This window comes from Neltuma alba, unplaced genomic scaffold, assembly GCF_004799145.2.
Source record: "Neltuma alba isolate B1F8T4 unplaced genomic scaffold, ASM479914v2 tig00010855_pilon, whole genome shotgun sequence".
NCBI lineage: Eukaryota > Viridiplantae > Streptophyta > Magnoliopsida > Fabales > Fabaceae > Neltuma > Neltuma alba.
The window spans coordinates 26,860-44,912 of NW_021635649.1; the positions used below are offsets into that span (position 1 = coordinate 26,860).

Sequence of the window (18,053 nt, forward strand, 5' to 3'; positions counted from 1 at the left end):
CACAAAGAGGAGAGAAGGGAGAGATAGGATAAGATAATGTGAAATGAAAATGGACAAGTATAAATCAAGTGATCAAAAGAGATGGCAAAAGACAACAAAATAAACAACTACTAAACAAAAATAAACAGCTACAACTATAACTACTAGAGAAGTTCCCTCCCCCACACTTTAGCAAACAAATATCACCAGCAATATAATAGAAAGTAAAGGAGTAGAATGGAAGGGAACAACCGTGTGATCAAGGGGTCTCTGCTCCTCATGGTAGTGCTTTAGCAGATGGCCATTGACTTGTGAAGTTATACCGGTCTCCTCATCTACAAGCTCTACTGTGCCAAAGGGGTATACTTTAGTAACTCTAAACAGACCTTCCTACATGGTGACAAATTTCTCGGGCATCAGCTTCAACTGGGCTTTAAACTTTAGAACCTTGTCACCTTCATGAAATTGCTATCTCAGAATTTGTTTGTCATGAATCATTTTCAGCTTGTCTTTATAGATTCTGGCATTGTCATAGGATTCAAGTCTCATTTCTTCAAGTTCTTGGAGTTGCATCTTCTGATTGAAAAGTGAAGATTCGAGATCTGCATCAAATGCCTTGATTGCCAAATAAGATTTGTGCTCGATCTCCATAGGTAGATGGCAAGCCTTGCCATAGAGCAACCAAAAGAGAGACATGCCTATAGGGGTCTTATAGGCAGTCTTGTAAGCCCAAAGAGCTTCCTTAAGCCTTTCACTCCAACCCTTACAAGATGGTTTCATGATCTTCTCAAGTATTTGCTTCACTTCTCAGTTAGAGACTTCAGCTAACTCATTCGTTCCTAGGTGATAAGGGGTGGCAAGCTTGTGATTGACTCCGTGTTTACCCAATAGAGACTTGATGGTCCTGTTGCAGAAGTGTGTTCCTTGGTCACTAATGATTGCTCTTGGAATACCATACTTACAAAAGATATGAGAACGTAAAAACTTAGCAACTATAGAAGCATAATCTTTCCTAGTTGGCACTGCCTCTACCCATCAAGACACATACAAAAGAAGGAGGGAAGGGACCCATAAAATCCATGCCCTGCACATCAAAGATTTCACAAAAATGCAAAGATCATAGAGGCATCTCATGCTTCCTACCCAAACTCCTAAACCTCTGACACTTATCACAAGACTTGCAGAAAGAATAAACATTCTTAAATAGAGAAGGCCAGTAAAAACCACACTCTAAAACCCTCCTAGCAGTCCTATTAGCACTAAAATGCCCCCTGCAAGATAAAGAATGTGCAAAGGTAAGGATAGAGCGGATCTCATTGTTTGGAACATAGCATCTGATGATCTAGTCACTATACTGCTTCTACAGGATTAGAGCATCCCATATATAGTATCTTGCCTCCTTCTTCAGCTTATCAATATGAAATTTAGACATAGAAGGAGGCACAAGGTCAGTGACAAGATAATTAACTATGTTAAAGTACCAAAGCTCCTGAACAGCCAAGGCAAGAAGTACAGAATCAGGAAATGAGTCAATAACAATATCAGAAGAATCAACTCCCTGTGTGCCTTCAGGTAACTGATTAAGGTGGTCAGCTACATGATTCTTTACTCTGGCTCTATCTTTGATTTCGATATCAAACTCCTGTAGCAGTAAAGCCCATCTCAGCAGTCTAGGTTTAGACTAAGGCTTCTTAAATAGGTACTGAACCGTTGCATGGTCTGTAAAAACAACCACTTGAGAGTTTATCAGATACTATCTAAACTTATCCAAAGCAAAAATAATAGCAAACAGTTCCTTCTCTATAGTGGTATAATTGACTTGAGCAGAATCAAGCATCTTGGAGACATATGCTATAACACTAGATTGTTTCTCCTCCTTCTATCCAAGCATGGCACCTATTACAAATTAGAAGCATTACAAGACAACTCAAAATGTAAATTCCAGTTAGGTGTAATGAGAATAGGAGGTGAAACAAACATAGATTTCAAAGTGTCAAAAGCATGCCTACACTTGTTACCAAATTTAAATTCAACATCATTTTTTAACAAGATAGAAAAAGGATGGGCAACTTTACTAAAGTCCTTAACAAAGCACCGATAGAAACCTGTATGCCCTAAGAAAGACCTCAAGTCCTTTAAATAAGTAAGATAAGGAAGGGATGAAATAACTTCAATTTTGGCTCTATCAACCTTGATCCCCTTGTGGGAGATGAGGTAACCTAAAACTATCCCTCTATCAACTATGAAATGACACTTTTCAAAGTTTAAAACTAATTTCTTATTGATACACCTCTCAAGAGCTTGCTCTAAGCTATCCAAGCACTTATCAAAACTCTCGTCATAAACAGTGAAGTCATCCATAAAAACTTTTATGTTCTGCTCTAAAAGATCACTAAATATCGCCATCATGCACCTTTAAAAAGTGCCCGTAGTGTTACACAACCCAAATGGCATCCTTCGATAAGCAAAGGTACCAAAAGGGCATGTAAAAGTAGTCTTATCTTGATCTTCAGGAGCAATAGGCACTTGAAAATAGCCAGAAAAACCGTCTAGAAAACAATAGTGAGACTTCCCTAAAATTCTCTTCAATATCTGATCTATTCTTGTGGCATCATTCAACTTTCTATAATCTATACACACTTTCTAAGCATTTAGAACCCTAGTTAGAATAAGCTCGTCATTCTCATTTCTTACTACTATGATACTGCTCTTCTTTAGTATTACTTGTACCAGACTTACGCACTCACTATCTGATATGGGATAGATGATCTCAGTACTTAACAAGTTAGGAACTTCCTTCTTAACCACATCCAGGATAAGAGGATTAAATCTCCTTTATGGTTGTCTAACTGGCTTGGATGCTTCATTTAAAAGAATCCTGTGTATGCAAATTGAGGGATTAATCCCTTGTATGTCCTCCAAAGACCATCCTATACCCCCTTTATGACTCTTCAACACAGAAATCAGTTTCTCTTCTTCAGAACTACTTAAAGAACTGGAAATAATAACGGGCAATTTAGATTCAGTAGCAAGAAAGACATATTTCAAGTTAGGGAGAAGGAGTTTCAGTTCTAAATTGGGAGGTTACACAACAGAAGGAACTAATTCTTTTATGCCAAGTGCATTCAATACAAGTGGTATGTCCATGTGGCTGGGGGAAGGAGATAAAAGCTCATCATGATGTGTATGTCCTCTACTTCCTAACTCAGTGCCACTCTTAGATAACCTACAAAAAAGGATCGATATCAATCTTATCAACAGAAACATTAAGTAAATCACAAGGAAGAGTGGGATTAGAAGTGACTAAGTCAGTAGCAAGCTTATTGCTAGCCTCTTCTAATGTTCCAGCACTACTCAAAAGAGAAGCTACTGGTGTAGCTTGTGTAACAACTCCTTTATTATTAGTACCTGCAAAATCAACAAACTCATCTTTCTCAAGGCTATAAACAGGTGTAATGTTCAAAGCAGGATCACGATTAAGACAAGATGATGCATCAAAATTATGAGAGATGGAAAGGAGGTGATCAACTTCTAAACAGTTAACGCATACCACATCATTATAACATGAGCAAAAAGAAGAAGAATGAGAGGTAGATAAACTGGTAAACACACCATCATACTTAACAATCTCATCATACCAATCATGTTTATGCATCTAAGATTCGTGCAAATCATCAATATCAATAACATCACAATCAATCAAATTAACACCCAAGTAAGAGCAATTTGCATAACTTTGACTCATAGCATTAGAAATGTTAAAGGTAATCTGTTGGTCCCCAAAGCCTATGGTAATGACACCATCTTTTATACTCATCCAGTGCTTAATATAGGACCCAATTGTTGAGTTAGTTTTGGTCCTAAATATAAGTCCTATTTCTCATATTTATCAATTTTCTCTAAATTACCCTTATGGATACTCCCTCAACCATAATCAAGTAGAAGAGGAAGAGGGGCCATTAAGAAAGATGATTATGGTATTTTAGGAAAAACGTGTCACATTTCTTATAATTAACTAACTTACCTAAATTTCATAATCTAACCAAATTAGTTAAATGCGTCTTATATTAAGGACCAGAGAAGTATTAATTATGGTTTGGGCTGTTCTAAGAAAAGGTCTTCCTAGAATCACAATGCTATTGGCTTTAACATCATCAGTCATGTCTAGCACATAGAAGTCAACTGGGAACACAAGACCCTTCATTGGCATAAGAACGTCCTTAAGAAAGCCCTTAGGGTATCTTACAGTCCTATCAGCTAGATCTAGCACAACACTAGTGTCTTTTAAGGCACTAATACCCAAACTCTCATAGATAGAGGTAGGCATAACATTTGTGGCTGCACCTAAGTCTAGTAAGGCATGTGGAATGTTTGTTTTGACTTGAAGATAGTACTAATCTCACTATGCCTATACTTTCTCTTGTTTTTACATAGATCTTTCAAGAACTTAGCACACTTAAACATCTTCTTAATCAAATTAAATAATGGGACATTAACCTCAAGTTTACTAAACATTTCAAAAAGCTTATTATTATCTTTCTTTTCAACAACTTTCTTACTCATGAGATAGGAATGAGGAAAATGCAAGTCAGAAATGTTTACCTCATCACCTTTGGAAGGTGATCCTTTCTCTATTGGCCCTTGCTTAGCAGCTTTAGGCTCCCCTTTCTCTTGAGCCAATGATTGCTTAAGGGATTGCTCAAAAAGCCTATTTTCTTTGGCACTTTTAGATTGAATGGAGGTCTCTTGAGTAGCCTTAGGAATGTTTTGAGTGGTTTTAGAAGGAGGAGACTCAACTTTTATCTCTTCGTCAATCGGTTCTTTATCCTCATCATTATCTTTGAATCACACTTTCTTAGCTCCAATTTTCTTACCACTTCTTAATTTGATTGCATTCAAAGATTTAAGATTTCTGTGTTGGAAGGCATTGAACCACTAGTCTTAGTTTGCTGTTCACTCATACCATTTGACAACTTAGTGACGTAACAAGTTAAATAGAGGTTCTAGTTTCCCATTGCTTTATTCTATTCTCTAGGGCTGCAAATCTAGCTTCAAACTTAGCTTTAGACTTAGATATGTGCTCAGTCATTGCCTCAATACGTTTGAGTATTCGAGAGAACCGTTCATCATCCTTAGACTATGGTGCTGTGGGGTAGACATGGCTCTGGAGGATTCTCCTTGTGACCCTTCATAGTAAGATTGCTCTTAAGTAACCATATTCCCTTGAAACCCTTCTTGAACTTGCCTATTGTCACCTCCTCCCCATCAAAAATTTGGATTAGCTTTCCACCCTTCATTATATGTATTTGAGTATGGGTTTCATTGCTTAGATGGGCTGGCCCTTCCTTAATACATGGAGAAAACTTTCTCATATCTATGAGGGCAAGCAGTAGAGATGTGCATACCAAAACTACAATGCTCACAACTAGGTGCAGCCATCTCTATGGAATTAGGATTCTAATTGTCAATAGGGGGAGTGAGATGCAAGCTTATTCAACTATGTAGTCAAAGCAGTAATTTGAGAAGTAAATGTGTCCAATTGAGGAATATGGACTGAAGAAGGGTTAGTATGCATCGCATTAATACTTTTAGACCCTGATGCTATACTATTGATGGTTCAAGGCCATTTTCTTAATAAGTTCCCATGTCTCCTCAGTAGTTAAATCAATAAGAGAACCCCTAGAAACAACATCTAACATCCCCTTGTCTTAGGTCTTAAGTCCATCATGAAAGTATTGGACTAATTATTCATCTAGAATCTGATGGTGTGGACATCTAAAAAGCAAGTCTTGAAAATGGTTCCAATAGTCATAAAGTAACTCATCATAGTCTTACTTTATAGAGTAGATTTCTTTTCTCTATGTGGAAGTCCAGGAAGCGGGGAAATACTTCTCCAAGAATGTTTTTTTGAGGTTATTCCAGTTATGGTAGGCATCTGCCATATGCCTATGCAAGCTCATGTACCATTCTCGCACCTTGCCCTCTGATTAAACCCAATTCTTTATTGTCTTTTCATATCATTTTAAGGGTTTTTATCATAATTAGTAGCTCTTTTAGTGTTTATTGTGCTTAAATTATATTAAAGTGCCTTACCTTGAATTAGTGCATAATAGGGGCAAAATTGTCATAATTGGAGATTAATTATTATTAATTGATTTCTAGGATAATTGATGCTATATTATGTATGATTTTCCTTGTAGGTACTTTGGGAGAAATTTGGGTAAATTTGGAAATCACACTTTAGTCCCAACATTAAAGGTAGTAAAAGACCAGATTAATCGCAGAAAAGGGTCCCAGAATTCAAGAAATTACACCAGAGGCCTTGAGTAAATGAAGCTTTGTATTTTGGCTAAAAGGTACCATCCTCCGTGGCGGATGTACAAATCCGCCACGGCGGATTTGTCAGAATTGCAAAAGTCGCGATTTTAGCATTCTGATTCGGATCCCTAAGCTTCAACCCGACCCCAAACCACCTCTAGGAGCCAGTATAAGCTGAGTTTCAACCTAGGGAAACCTCATTCGGTCTCTCCTCACCTTTCTTTGGCTGAATCATCCTCTCATCTCATCCTTCCACCAATTCTTCATTACATTCCATCATCTTTCCCTTTAATCCATCCATAACCTCTTCTTCCATGGAGATTCTACTGTTGCTACTGGTTGGAGCAATGCTTGGAGTTATGGAGGGCTAGGGTTTCTTCAACTCTTGAAGATGGTTGATTGGCATGAGTTCCAAGAGCTTTAAAGGGGAGTTAGATTCATCCATAGTTCTAGTTGTTTATTTATGAATTTCTAGGTCTTAGGATTTGTAAATTAGGGCTGAACTGTTTTGATTATGGTTGTAATTAATTCTGGATGATTATTTTGTGTATTGGATTAGTTAATGTTGAATTTGAGCTTCAATATATGTGGTTACATATATGTTTCTATGAAACTCTTTTGATACTCTCTTTCTTGCATGGTATTGTTTGATTGTTGAGTTAATCTAGGCTTGCATTAAACCAAGTGCATTAATTAATCTTAATACACACACTAAGTGAGCTTAATAGGATCTTATGAGATGGGTGGCCATTGATTAAGATCCTAGACTTAAAGGGTTCTTTAAGGTTTTTCCTTTAGAAAACTTGGTGATTTTTACTCCCAAAATTATTTTGAACTATGATTGCCAAAGGTCCATTTTCAAGAGGTTTTATCAACCGTTTCAACACTTGTTTCCCATCCATTCCATCCTAATTTCCCAAAAATCCAAAAATATATTTACATTGCATTTTATCTTAATTAATAGTTTTAATGAAAACCCCCAATTTTACCCTAGTCAATTTGCATTTTCATGGCATTTAGTTAACTTAGGATCAATAGTTAAGGCTCCAACAAGTGAAACGACCCGAGGTTGTGCCTATAGTACAATCCTTGGTTTTAATTTTGAATTTGACCCTAAGGTGTAAGCAAGACAGGTCACATTTCACCCTCTAAAGATAAATGAAATACCTTCCAAAGAACCTTATCTAGACTGGCCCCAACCACCTTCATGCTAGAGCATACCATAGAGAGAGATTTCAGATAATTGTACGGGTCCTCACCTGTCAAACCATAGAATTTAGGCAAAGAATTAAGTATTGGACCTTTAATTTCAAAATTAACATCAACATTAGGGCATGCAACATTAAAAGTATCATAATTTGCATCTAAAGCAATGGCTTCCCTAATGATTCTTCTTCTAGGGTTACCTCCATTATTCTCACATACTCTATCATGTTCCCTATTATGTCCATTGCCCCTTCTGTTATTGCCACCATTGTGATTATTAATAGTTTTCACTACGTCACCTAAGTCAACCACCAAATCTAGACCAGCTGAATTGTCTAGTTCAACCTCAGGAACACTAGACGCACTATATTCACTAGAGGACAAGTTAGACTCATGTGAAAGATTTTCATCTTCAATTATAATCTCACTAGTCCTTTCTACTATTTGGTCTTGTCTAACTTCCCTTAAAGAACTTTGAAACTCAGGATTGGAAGGAGCTAGGGTTTTAGACCTACCCCTTCTTGCCACAAACAATCAACCAATCAAAAACAAGGTGCAAAATTGACTTGCACAACAAAATTCAAGCAAAAATAGATGAATGGAATGAGTACAAGTGTATATGTGTGAGAATGATATGTGTATGTATGGTATGGATGTCTATACACTCAATAGTATATGAAGGAATATGGGGATATGCACAAGTATGTTTAAAACCAATCAAGAAAAAAAATCCAAGAATCACCAAGAAAATGCAAGAGGTAAATGAAAAGGAAAATGAAACATGCAATGAATGAAATGACCTAAATACTTTTTTTTTTTAGTTTTCAATGCAATTATATGATGCCAAATGCTAAAACTATGCAATACTAACTAAAATGCAAATAAATGAAAAATCAAGATATTTAATTGTATTTTTGAAAAATTTTCTATGCAAATGAAAGAAATGCTATGAAAAACCAAAAACAAATGCAAACTATTTAAAAATGCAAAAACTAAAAAGCTCAAGGACCAAGTCAACCAAAATTTGACACTTAATTACTAGAAAACCAATTTCTTGGCTCCCCGGCAACGGCGCCACTTGAAGAACAAACTGTTAATCACTTTAGGTTCACTTTAAAAATTAACCGAATTAATACAATATAGTGCATGATCCAAGTCATATTCACTCTTGGGAGCCTCTAAAAAGAAATCCTAAGTAACTAAGTATGCAAAAGATAAAGAATTGACTTGGAAAGGGGTTGATTTTCTTTTTAACTAAATGGCAAAATTTAAAAGATGCAAAAAGAATAAGTAATTTGGATTTTTGGTTTATAAAATGGATATGGATGAAATAAACAAAGAGAATTAACAAGTGATAACAAATGGAAAAGTAATCCTCTAGTACAATGATTTAGGCTATCATTACTTCAATTAATATGGGAGTTAGTTAAATTCAATAGACTCCAAAGGCCACCCCTTGGACTCAATTTAATTGGAATAATCAACATGAAGCCACTTTGCATATTAATTACTCATAATTAAACTGTTTTAGCACAATTAGCCAAAGAGAATCAAAGAACAACAATTAACATTTTTTGTCCAATAACCAAGCCACCTTGAATTACTTCTGAATATTCACAATAATTTCAAAACATAGTCTAACCAAGTATAATGTAAAGAAATTAAAGTTAATCAGAGCATAATGTCAAATGCTAATTAAAGATTCAACAACTACAACCAATCTCAATACAAATATAAACCATCACAGCACATTCAAACATTGTAAAATTCATTGTAAGACCTAGAAATCATAATTACAATGAAAGAAGTAAAGATTGGAAGAGTTGAAACTCCCCCTTGAAGCTCCAAGTTCAGGCCATAAACACTGTACTAGAGAATTAAAGGATTTAGCTAAGCCTCTACATCACTAGAACTGCAACACCTAACTTTGTAGATACTAATAGGATCATTTTAACATCTGTGAATCACAAACACTAGGTTTCCTACCTGGAAAATGACAGGAATTTTTTTTCTTCTTTTTCCTTCAACATTAGAATCCGTCGATCAAACATTTGAAACCTTTAGAATAATCGAAGAGTGATCCACAATCAACCCTACTTTCAACTTTATCTATTATCACCTAAAATGATTTCATACTATAGAATCTCATAATATTACATTAAAAATACAACAACGTTCTTGGTTAACAGCAAATACTTGCACCCGGCAGTGCTCTCCTCCTTATAGAGGATACAAAATAATATTTCTATAAAGCAAGTAAAGTTACTTGCCCATATAACATATATAGTAAAATAAATATTAACTTATCAAGATATTTTGCTACATATTTACAGAATATAACGGCCATCTCTGCCCTTCAACCAGCCCACCTTCTTCTTATACAACTTCCTTTCCCTTGGAACTGCTTGCCCTGACTGTATAATATAGGAAGGGAGGGTGAGATTCGAACGAATCCCCATAGTAGTAATTTCCATCAAACAAATGTGCACATTACATAAAGCATGCAAAACAAGCCAAAGTGGAACATAACCTTGCAAGCTACTGCATTTAAGCATTTATGCGCAATGACAGATAGACAAGCTGATTAAATAATGCGCAAATACTTGGCAGATACTGCCCCATGTCTATCAGCTACACGTGATCACGGCTAAATAATCCATGCAAGGAAATAAGGATTACATATTCTCATGCTTTAAACAGCAATATGGCACAAATAGACATGCAGTAATCATACACAAGTGTAAGGTAGGAAAGAACTACTACCTGAACCTTCCACTTCAAAATCAAACCTTACTTGCTTCCTTTCTCTTAGCTTTTTCAGTGGGCTTTTGCAGATATCAAAACTATTATATTAGTAAGTGTCACACCCCAACTTTGGAGGTGACCGGCACAGAATATGAGAGACCTCACACTCTTAAGCCTAAATATATGGATTGTTTAACTAATATATATATTTTTAGGATAAACATAAATAAAGGCATCCATTAAACAAAACATTCATATACTTAATCAGGTTGTGATACAAAATATAAAACTATTTGTAGAAATTTTCAACAGAGCCTCCACTATAATCTAGACTTCCTGAAAATTCTACAATAGACTGCCAATTCAAACAATACTTGGGGCTCAGTTCCCCAGCACCAGTATATATATAACTACAATCCAAAATAACCCAAAAGATGAGGACCTAGACATAGATTACGTGGAGCATCAAATTCTAAAAGTAAAGACATAAATGTACTTTTGAGTTTACATTAGCTAACAGTTACTCAAAATAAAGTTTCAAGTTCTGGATCTTCAATGAGGCTCTTTACTGCTCAGCTGGGAGTACAGGGTCAGTGGTACTGTCTGAAGTCAACAAAAGAATCTACCGGTGAATAACATCCCATAGATAATATTTAAAAAGGTAATAACAAATGAATGCAATAAGACTAAATTTTTACTTGGAATGACTATGTGGTAAAGAATTAAAGTTTCTACAGTACACAATCTTAAATTGAAAGATAAATGTATACTCAGGCTCATTAAACAATTAAATCCAAATTTGTAATAAGACAGCTTGTTACACAAAAATATTATAAAATAACATTTCTTAAACACTAATACTTTTATAGGACTTCAACAGAACAGAATAGCAAGCGCAGCTTGAAGCCACGAATACAAGCGTGGACACATAGTCCACGAGGGTAAGTAACCAATCGAGCGCGGCCAATGCCACGAAACAAGCGCGGGAACAATGCCCACGAATATCCAGCGAGCTCGAAATTACCATGGCGCGCCAAGGACTAACAGTGCTGCTGTTAGTGACCAGTGTTCTGTATCCAGACCTCTAAAAAAAAGTGTACAAGCATGCATGGGATCGAGTTTATTACTAACAACCGAGGGATATATATTTATATATTTTATTTCCACGAAGGGAATCCTTTAAGGAATATTTTACAACAGATGATCCCAGCATGAAGATTTTCAAATAATATTTTCAAAACTCCTTTCCAAATTCCAAGTATAAATATTTATTAGAAACAAAAATGAAGATTAACAAATTGTAAGCAGAACTTTTAATCAACATATAACAAGATAAATATTCCTTCAAGTAATAAAACATTAAAACATTAAATAAGTGAGATTGGAAAAATAATAAGATTTAAGTTAAATCACCTTGACAGACCATTTAAAGAAGCTAAATGTTTTTTTTTTAAAATAAGAATTTATGACCATGGGACGCTATTCACTCACCTGTTATGCTCCCAAAATATAACTCATTCCAATTAGCACATCCTTGAGTTATGGTCACTCCTCAATCCCCTAGTGTCCCGAAACAAAACATTATTAATACCCCATTTATAACTTATATACATCTAAATCATTTATCAACAATCTCTTACAACTCTAACAAGCCCATCCATGTCAAAAATATTCAAAGATTAGCATAATAGTTGGCAAGCATAACATATAAATTATAATTCACTTGTTTCCCAATAACAACGTAAAACTCCAACCTTCAAGTTTTCTACCCACAAGAACAATCAACTCTTATTTCCTTCATGTATCTCCTGAAAGCCAAGTTTAATCATAATTAATCCAAAATAATATCTATCTTGCTCTTTTCCATCAAAATGTTATATAAACACCTATCAAGAAATTCTTTTGCTCATGTAGACATTTTTTCAAACACCCCACGGGCACTCAATATTGTTTTGTGAACAAGCATCCGCACCAACAACTTTTTCAGGTTTCCTTCTTAACTAAATTCATCTCATAGACCAAAATAAACAGCACCCAATAATTTCAAGCTTCAAATAATAGTTGCAAGCAATCACCATGCATCACCCGTAAAAAAAAAATATAATCCTTCCTCCTCAATATGCTTCGTTTAAGACAACCCCCATAATCCTTGAAATCTCAAAACTTCCAGCAACCAAACCAATTAATACCCAAGCCAAAAATCACAAGATCCAAGAAGATAACATCCTACCCGTGACCACCCACACCCAAAATTCTGCAGAAACGAATATGGAAAGAAAATTCGCATAGCCACCCAAAATCAACCAAAATCAGCCCCAAACGCACAACAAGAAAGGTAAAACTCACCTAAACTTACACCATACTCCTACATTGCAAGACAGACCAGAAAAAGGGGGGAAAGTGACTCCAAAAGAAAGAGAAACACCCCAAACTCTAGCAATGTTCTGCAGCGAAAACAGAGGAGAAATAATCTGCAAGAATGCACGCCGGAGACTGCAAAGTGAACGGTGGAGGACAGAGGGAGATGCGACCGTTGAAGAAGAAAAAGAAGGGTTAGGGATTCAGCTTTGAAAAACTTGTTCTACTCCTCCATTCTCTTGCTAAAATGAAGAGCATCGGGAGAGGAAGAAAAAAAAATCTGATACTTACTTTTTATTTTTACTCTAAGGGTATTTAAGTAATTCAATAGTGCTGAAACAAAAATTAAATTACTCCAAAGAGATGGCCTTAGTTCGAACCCAGAACCTCCAATGCCTTCAGCCACTTCCAGAGCCATTAAACCACATGATTTACTTGGTTGCAGCTACAACAGCAATAAAAAGAAACTATTAACCAATAATTTAGTATAATAAATTGCAAGATTGTTACAGTAAGGGTAGGTTAATGCTTGATCCAACATAATTTATAAATTAAATAACTCTCTTTAAATCCCAATCTCTTTCAATCTCTACCCTCACTTAATAGTTGGTCATCCTGGACAATTTTTCTTATTTAAACTATTCTCTTTGGAGGGTTTCCTTCCTTATCTCAACCCATGCAGTTACATCTTGGTCAAAAATACTATTTTTATTTATTATATTTGAAGGCAAATAATGAGTTCCCTATACTTAATCATTCTAATCTTATTGAAATTAAATCAATTAAAATTCAACTCTACTTCTTTTACCAGTTTGGCCAAGACACACACCCAAACTACATTTACTTACCTAAATTCCCATGCACCCATAAATATTTTCATAATTAACTAAACATCATTCTTAATCTCTTAGATCCCAACTTAGACTTCCTTAAACAAATATCTAACTTTAGGTTTATTTGGCGACCAAATAGTCATTAACTTTAATTCTCACTCAATCCTTCAATCTTTAAAACTTCCCATTATATCTATTCTATTACCACTAGTCTATTTCCTTACTTCTCCATATCTTAAATTCATGGAAATCACTTCACATTGTATTAATTCATTTCTAACTTCAAACATCTACCCATCTAATTCCTTCAAACTTTAACATTCCTCAAACAACCGTTCTTAAAACCTCTAACAATAGTAGTTTCGAAATACCTTTGAGCCATAATTTTGAAATAGTATATCAAACTAGCTTCAATTGGAATACCTAACTAACATTTTAAAACTTCGTGTTTGAATTTCCGTCAATCTCATCCTCAAAACTCAAAATCCCAAACTTCAAACATCTTGTTGATGTCTATTGGCCGAGGCAATATATATTTATATTCCTCCTCAATTACTTTTCCTTCCATTATAATCCCACGGCCCTTGTATATAAAATATAACCAGTGCAAATTCCTACGTAAGTCATATATTACTACATATACCGAAACTATATGCATATATATATATATATATATATATGTATATATATATCAGTTCGGTCTCCTCTCCAAAACGGTCATAATCTAACCAGCGACTATTTCCCTAGCTCCATGAATTCAAGTCTCACGACAGCAACAAACACAAACACACACACACACACACACAAGCTTCTGTTCTCCCCATTCAAACAGATCCAAAATCACTATCCTACATTTAACACAGCTAGCTAGTTATATACATATATATATATATATATATCAGAAGTCGGCCAACACGGAGAATATATATATATTACTCCAGCACGTTACCCTCCAAGTCAATAACACACATAAAATATATATATATTTTGCATCTTCCTCGGTCTCTTCCTCCAAACCGTAACCAACGTTAAACAAAAGATTTCGCCCCCGTTTATAAACAGCAGAACCAAACTCCCAAAGCTTATAACCCCTGTTTCGGCGACTAAAGAACAGAGGAAGTAACCGATGCATATATAGATATCTATTACTTCTTGTTAACTCCAAAAACTCACAGCACAAAGAATCAGAATAAAGAGTTTGGCTCCAAAGATCACCACTCCAGCTTCGTACAGCCATAGCCCAGAAACAAACATCGACATACAACAACGAAACTCAAGCTTGCAAAACTACACCCGAGTTCGGCCAAAACCAGAATAGAAACAACAGCAAGAAATCTCACATGCACGCCATAAGACACACTCCATAACCATCAACAAACACCGTTCTTTCATCATCATTGAGTTTCAGATTCAACCAAGATTTTCTCTCACTAAAACGTATCTCTCTCTCTCCTTGACAACACCAGAAACATGACCGAAACCAGAAAATGAAGACAGTGATGGACATGTGAAGCTCACCTTGACAGTTTAACCGGTTTGCAAGCAGGTGTAGCTCCTCCGATCACCACCTCCGTCGCCAACTTCTTCCTCTCGCTCTCCGTCCTCACTCTCGGTCTGTCTCTATTTGTCTCGTCTCTCTCTCTTTTCTTTGGACACCGACTGAGTGAAGTGCAACGCGTGGTGATCAGCTAATACACGGAGGAGTGAATCAGGTGGCAAACAAAGAAGGCAGCACGTGTACTACATGGTTGCTGAGTCATTTTGCCCTCCTAAATAATTATTCCTCCAATCTTATCCCTCTCCTATTTTTATGAAATATAAGATAAATCTGGAAATTAAACCAAAATATCATAAATGGATTTTTTTTATCCATTAGCTTCTTTGACCCATAAAATAATTTTCCTAAGAATTTCATATCAAAAGTCAACTCCTGACTATTTTTCTCTTAAAATTATCCATTAAAATTATTTAAGCCATTTTTGGGAAATACCTTTTCCAAAATGTCTCTAAACCTTAAAAATCATTATTCCATAATTTTTCCCACTTTATTTGGCAAATAAATAATTTTAATAAATTTTCTCTTTTCTGCTCATCTTAAGTCATAAAATTCGGGGTGTTACAGAAACTCCACCATATACTTCAATAATCACAGCCATAACAAAACAACAGTGAAGAAGCCAATGGAAAAATCAGAGAAGTGCCGAAGACGGTGATAATAGTGGACTTGAATGGGAGTGGGAGAGAACAATGATGATGCCGGATGGAATTGGGCTGGTGGAAGATGAAATCTGGAGGTATGGTTTCGTCATTCAAGCTCTCTATTCTCTAGTTCTATTCACGCTGTTGTAAGCACGCATACTCCTCTGGTCTCTGATTCTGTCACACCGAGAAAGGAATGGATTTTGGTCAATGGAAGAAGAGATGGATGGTTTCACCATCGACTCCTCTGGTCCTCACTCTCTTGCTCACGCCTCCTTCTCTATTCGCTTCCGCCATCACTAGTCCCTCTGCCCCCTTTTCTCATTGAAGACGATGATGATTATGTTTTAGGTCAGGGAGCAAAATGATTTTTTTTAATTATTTTTTTCTTTTCTTTTCTTCTTTTCTTTTTAATTCTTCAAAAAGAAACCTGCAATTAAAATTGAAAGATAGGTAGCATTAAGGGATAAAGGTCATTTTTGTCCTGGAAGTTTTCACAAAAGAACACTAATCATCGGGAAGTTTTTTTTAGAGCAATGTTGCCCTGGAAGTAGTAAAAACATAACAATGCAGCCCTTGCCCTAACAGACCAAACGGTCAACGTTTGTTGACCCAAGATGGCATGCCCATATGGCATCCACCTACCTTTTTTTTTTTTCAAGTCAAAAATTAAAAATAAAAATTATCATCTCACCTGGATCCCTCCACTCTCTCTCTCCCTCTGCCTTCTCGTCTCCTCTCTGATCATCTCCATCATCCTTATCTCCGGTGGGCCTTCTCCATCGAGGTGATCTTCGCTACCACTCTTAGTCGTTGTCGAGCCCCCACCGCCAGGATTCGAAGTTGCCACTCTTAGTCGGCATCGAACCCCTCCGTCATCGGGATTTGAAGCCACCACTCTCGGTCACCCTCGGACCCCCCTCCACCATTGGGATTCAAAACTGCTACTCTGAGCCACTGTGGACCCCCTGCCACTATCAGGATTTGAAGCCCATTGTCAGATCTCTACGAACCATTCTGCCTTAACTGTGTCAATATCCTCCATGGGTCTCACTTCCTCTGGAGATTTATTGCCCCAAATCCATCGATATTTGCCTCTCACTCCCTCTAGAGATTTCTTTCCTCAGATCTATTTATGTCCGCCTCTTACTCTCTCTACTTAGCAAGTTCAAAAATCAGGGGCTTTTTTTTTTTTCATATTCAGAACAAATGAAATTCAAGTAAGTGCTTCAAAACAAAACCTTGTAACTTCAAATTTGCTGAAAATCAAGTGTGTCGAAAAACATACTCTACATGTTAAAGATAGGAAATCATGATCCTCAATACCAAACCATTTTTGTGATAAAGCGTTGGTTGTAGTTGATAGTGATATGTGAGAAAGTTGAAGTTGCAGCAACTTGTGGTCAGTTCATCGAGCCGGCGAGGATTTCTTTTTCTTTTTTTTTTTTGGGTGATTTGGACTGATAATTTAGTTGGGTTCTGAATTTACTTCAAATATGATATTAGAAGTCTTTGGATTTAGACATTCCTATAAGAAGAAATTTTTGGGGGTTTATGTAATCAATTTTTCGAGTGATTTGGATTAATAAGTTGCAGCAAATTGTGATCATCTACAGCTTTATGCTATCACTATAGTTGCCTGTAATTTTGGCTTTGGGGATTTATTGTAATAAAAGGATTGTGGTGAGGGCTGGGTAGCCCAATCATATTCTCTCATGGTCAAAAACTATCAATGTTGATGCTCATTCTTTTATTTCCAGGGATTTTGATTTAGTTTGTGAAGATTTGGGCATTATGTAATTAATCTTCAATTGTGCATGAGAGGAAACACAGTAAGATTTGGTGAGGGACAGGGCTCGTATCCCATTTAATTTTTTAAAATTTTTTTGATGACATGGCATAAGATGTGGCATACTATCCTATGTGGCAAAGCCAACTTAGTATATTTGGATCAACTAACTGCTGATCGTTTGGTCTGTTAGGGCAAGGGCAACATTGCTATGTTTTTACTACTTTCAGGGCAACATTGCTCCAAAAAATTTTTCCTGATGGTCAGTGCTCTTTTGTGGAAACTTCCGGGGCAAAAATGACCTTTATCCCTAGCATTAATTATCCTTAAAGATCAATTAATCACAATTATGACAAATTTGACCCTATTATGCACTAATTCAAGTTAAAACACTCTAATATGAATTATACTCAAATAATACAATTAAGGACCAATAATAATGACAAAAACCCACTCAAAAGATATGAAAATACATGTAAAACATACACGTGTCAGTTATTTTTTAAATACAATAAAAACATTTTTTTCCTCAAATATATATTTCCTTTCTTTGAAGTTCCATGTGCCAAACGTTGTCTGTGGGATATGTGATCGATGGCGCCAACTTTTAGAAGCTCCAAGTCAAA

General features: G+C 36.0%; 1 protein-coding gene and 1 long non-coding RNA gene across 3 annotated transcripts; both read right to left on the minus strand.

Annotated features, from left to right (window-relative positions):
• Window positions 1-447: 447 nt before the first annotated feature.
• Window positions 448-759, minus strand: LOC114759479 (uncharacterized). The gene has a single exon (XM_028948657.1). The coding sequence runs from the start codon at window positions 757-759 to the stop codon at window positions 448-450; it is 312 nt and encodes a 103-aa protein (XP_028804490.1).
• A 9,938-nt stretch (window positions 760-10,697) lies between these two features.
• Window positions 10,698-12,670, minus strand: LOC114759500 (uncharacterized). Of its 2 annotated transcripts, XR_003741922.1 has the most exons (4): window positions 12,595-12,660; window positions 12,003-12,056; window positions 11,740-11,808; window positions 10,698-10,851 (listed from the first exon to the last, which is right to left on the minus strand). It is a non-coding gene; the product is annotated as an uncharacterized LOC114759500 (long non-coding RNA). The 2 variants fall into 2 exon arrangements; XR_003741923.1 differs by lacking the exon at window positions 12,003-12,056 and having other exon boundaries at window positions 12,595-12,670.
• Between the last annotated feature and the right edge of the window lie 5,383 nt (window positions 12,671-18,053).

Bases quoted from the DNA above. Each gene is read 5' to 3' on its own strand.
- LOC114759479 (XM_028948657.1), bottom strand. From the start codon at position 759: ATGAAACCATCTTGTAAGGGTTGGAGTGAAAGGCTTAAGGAAGCTCTT.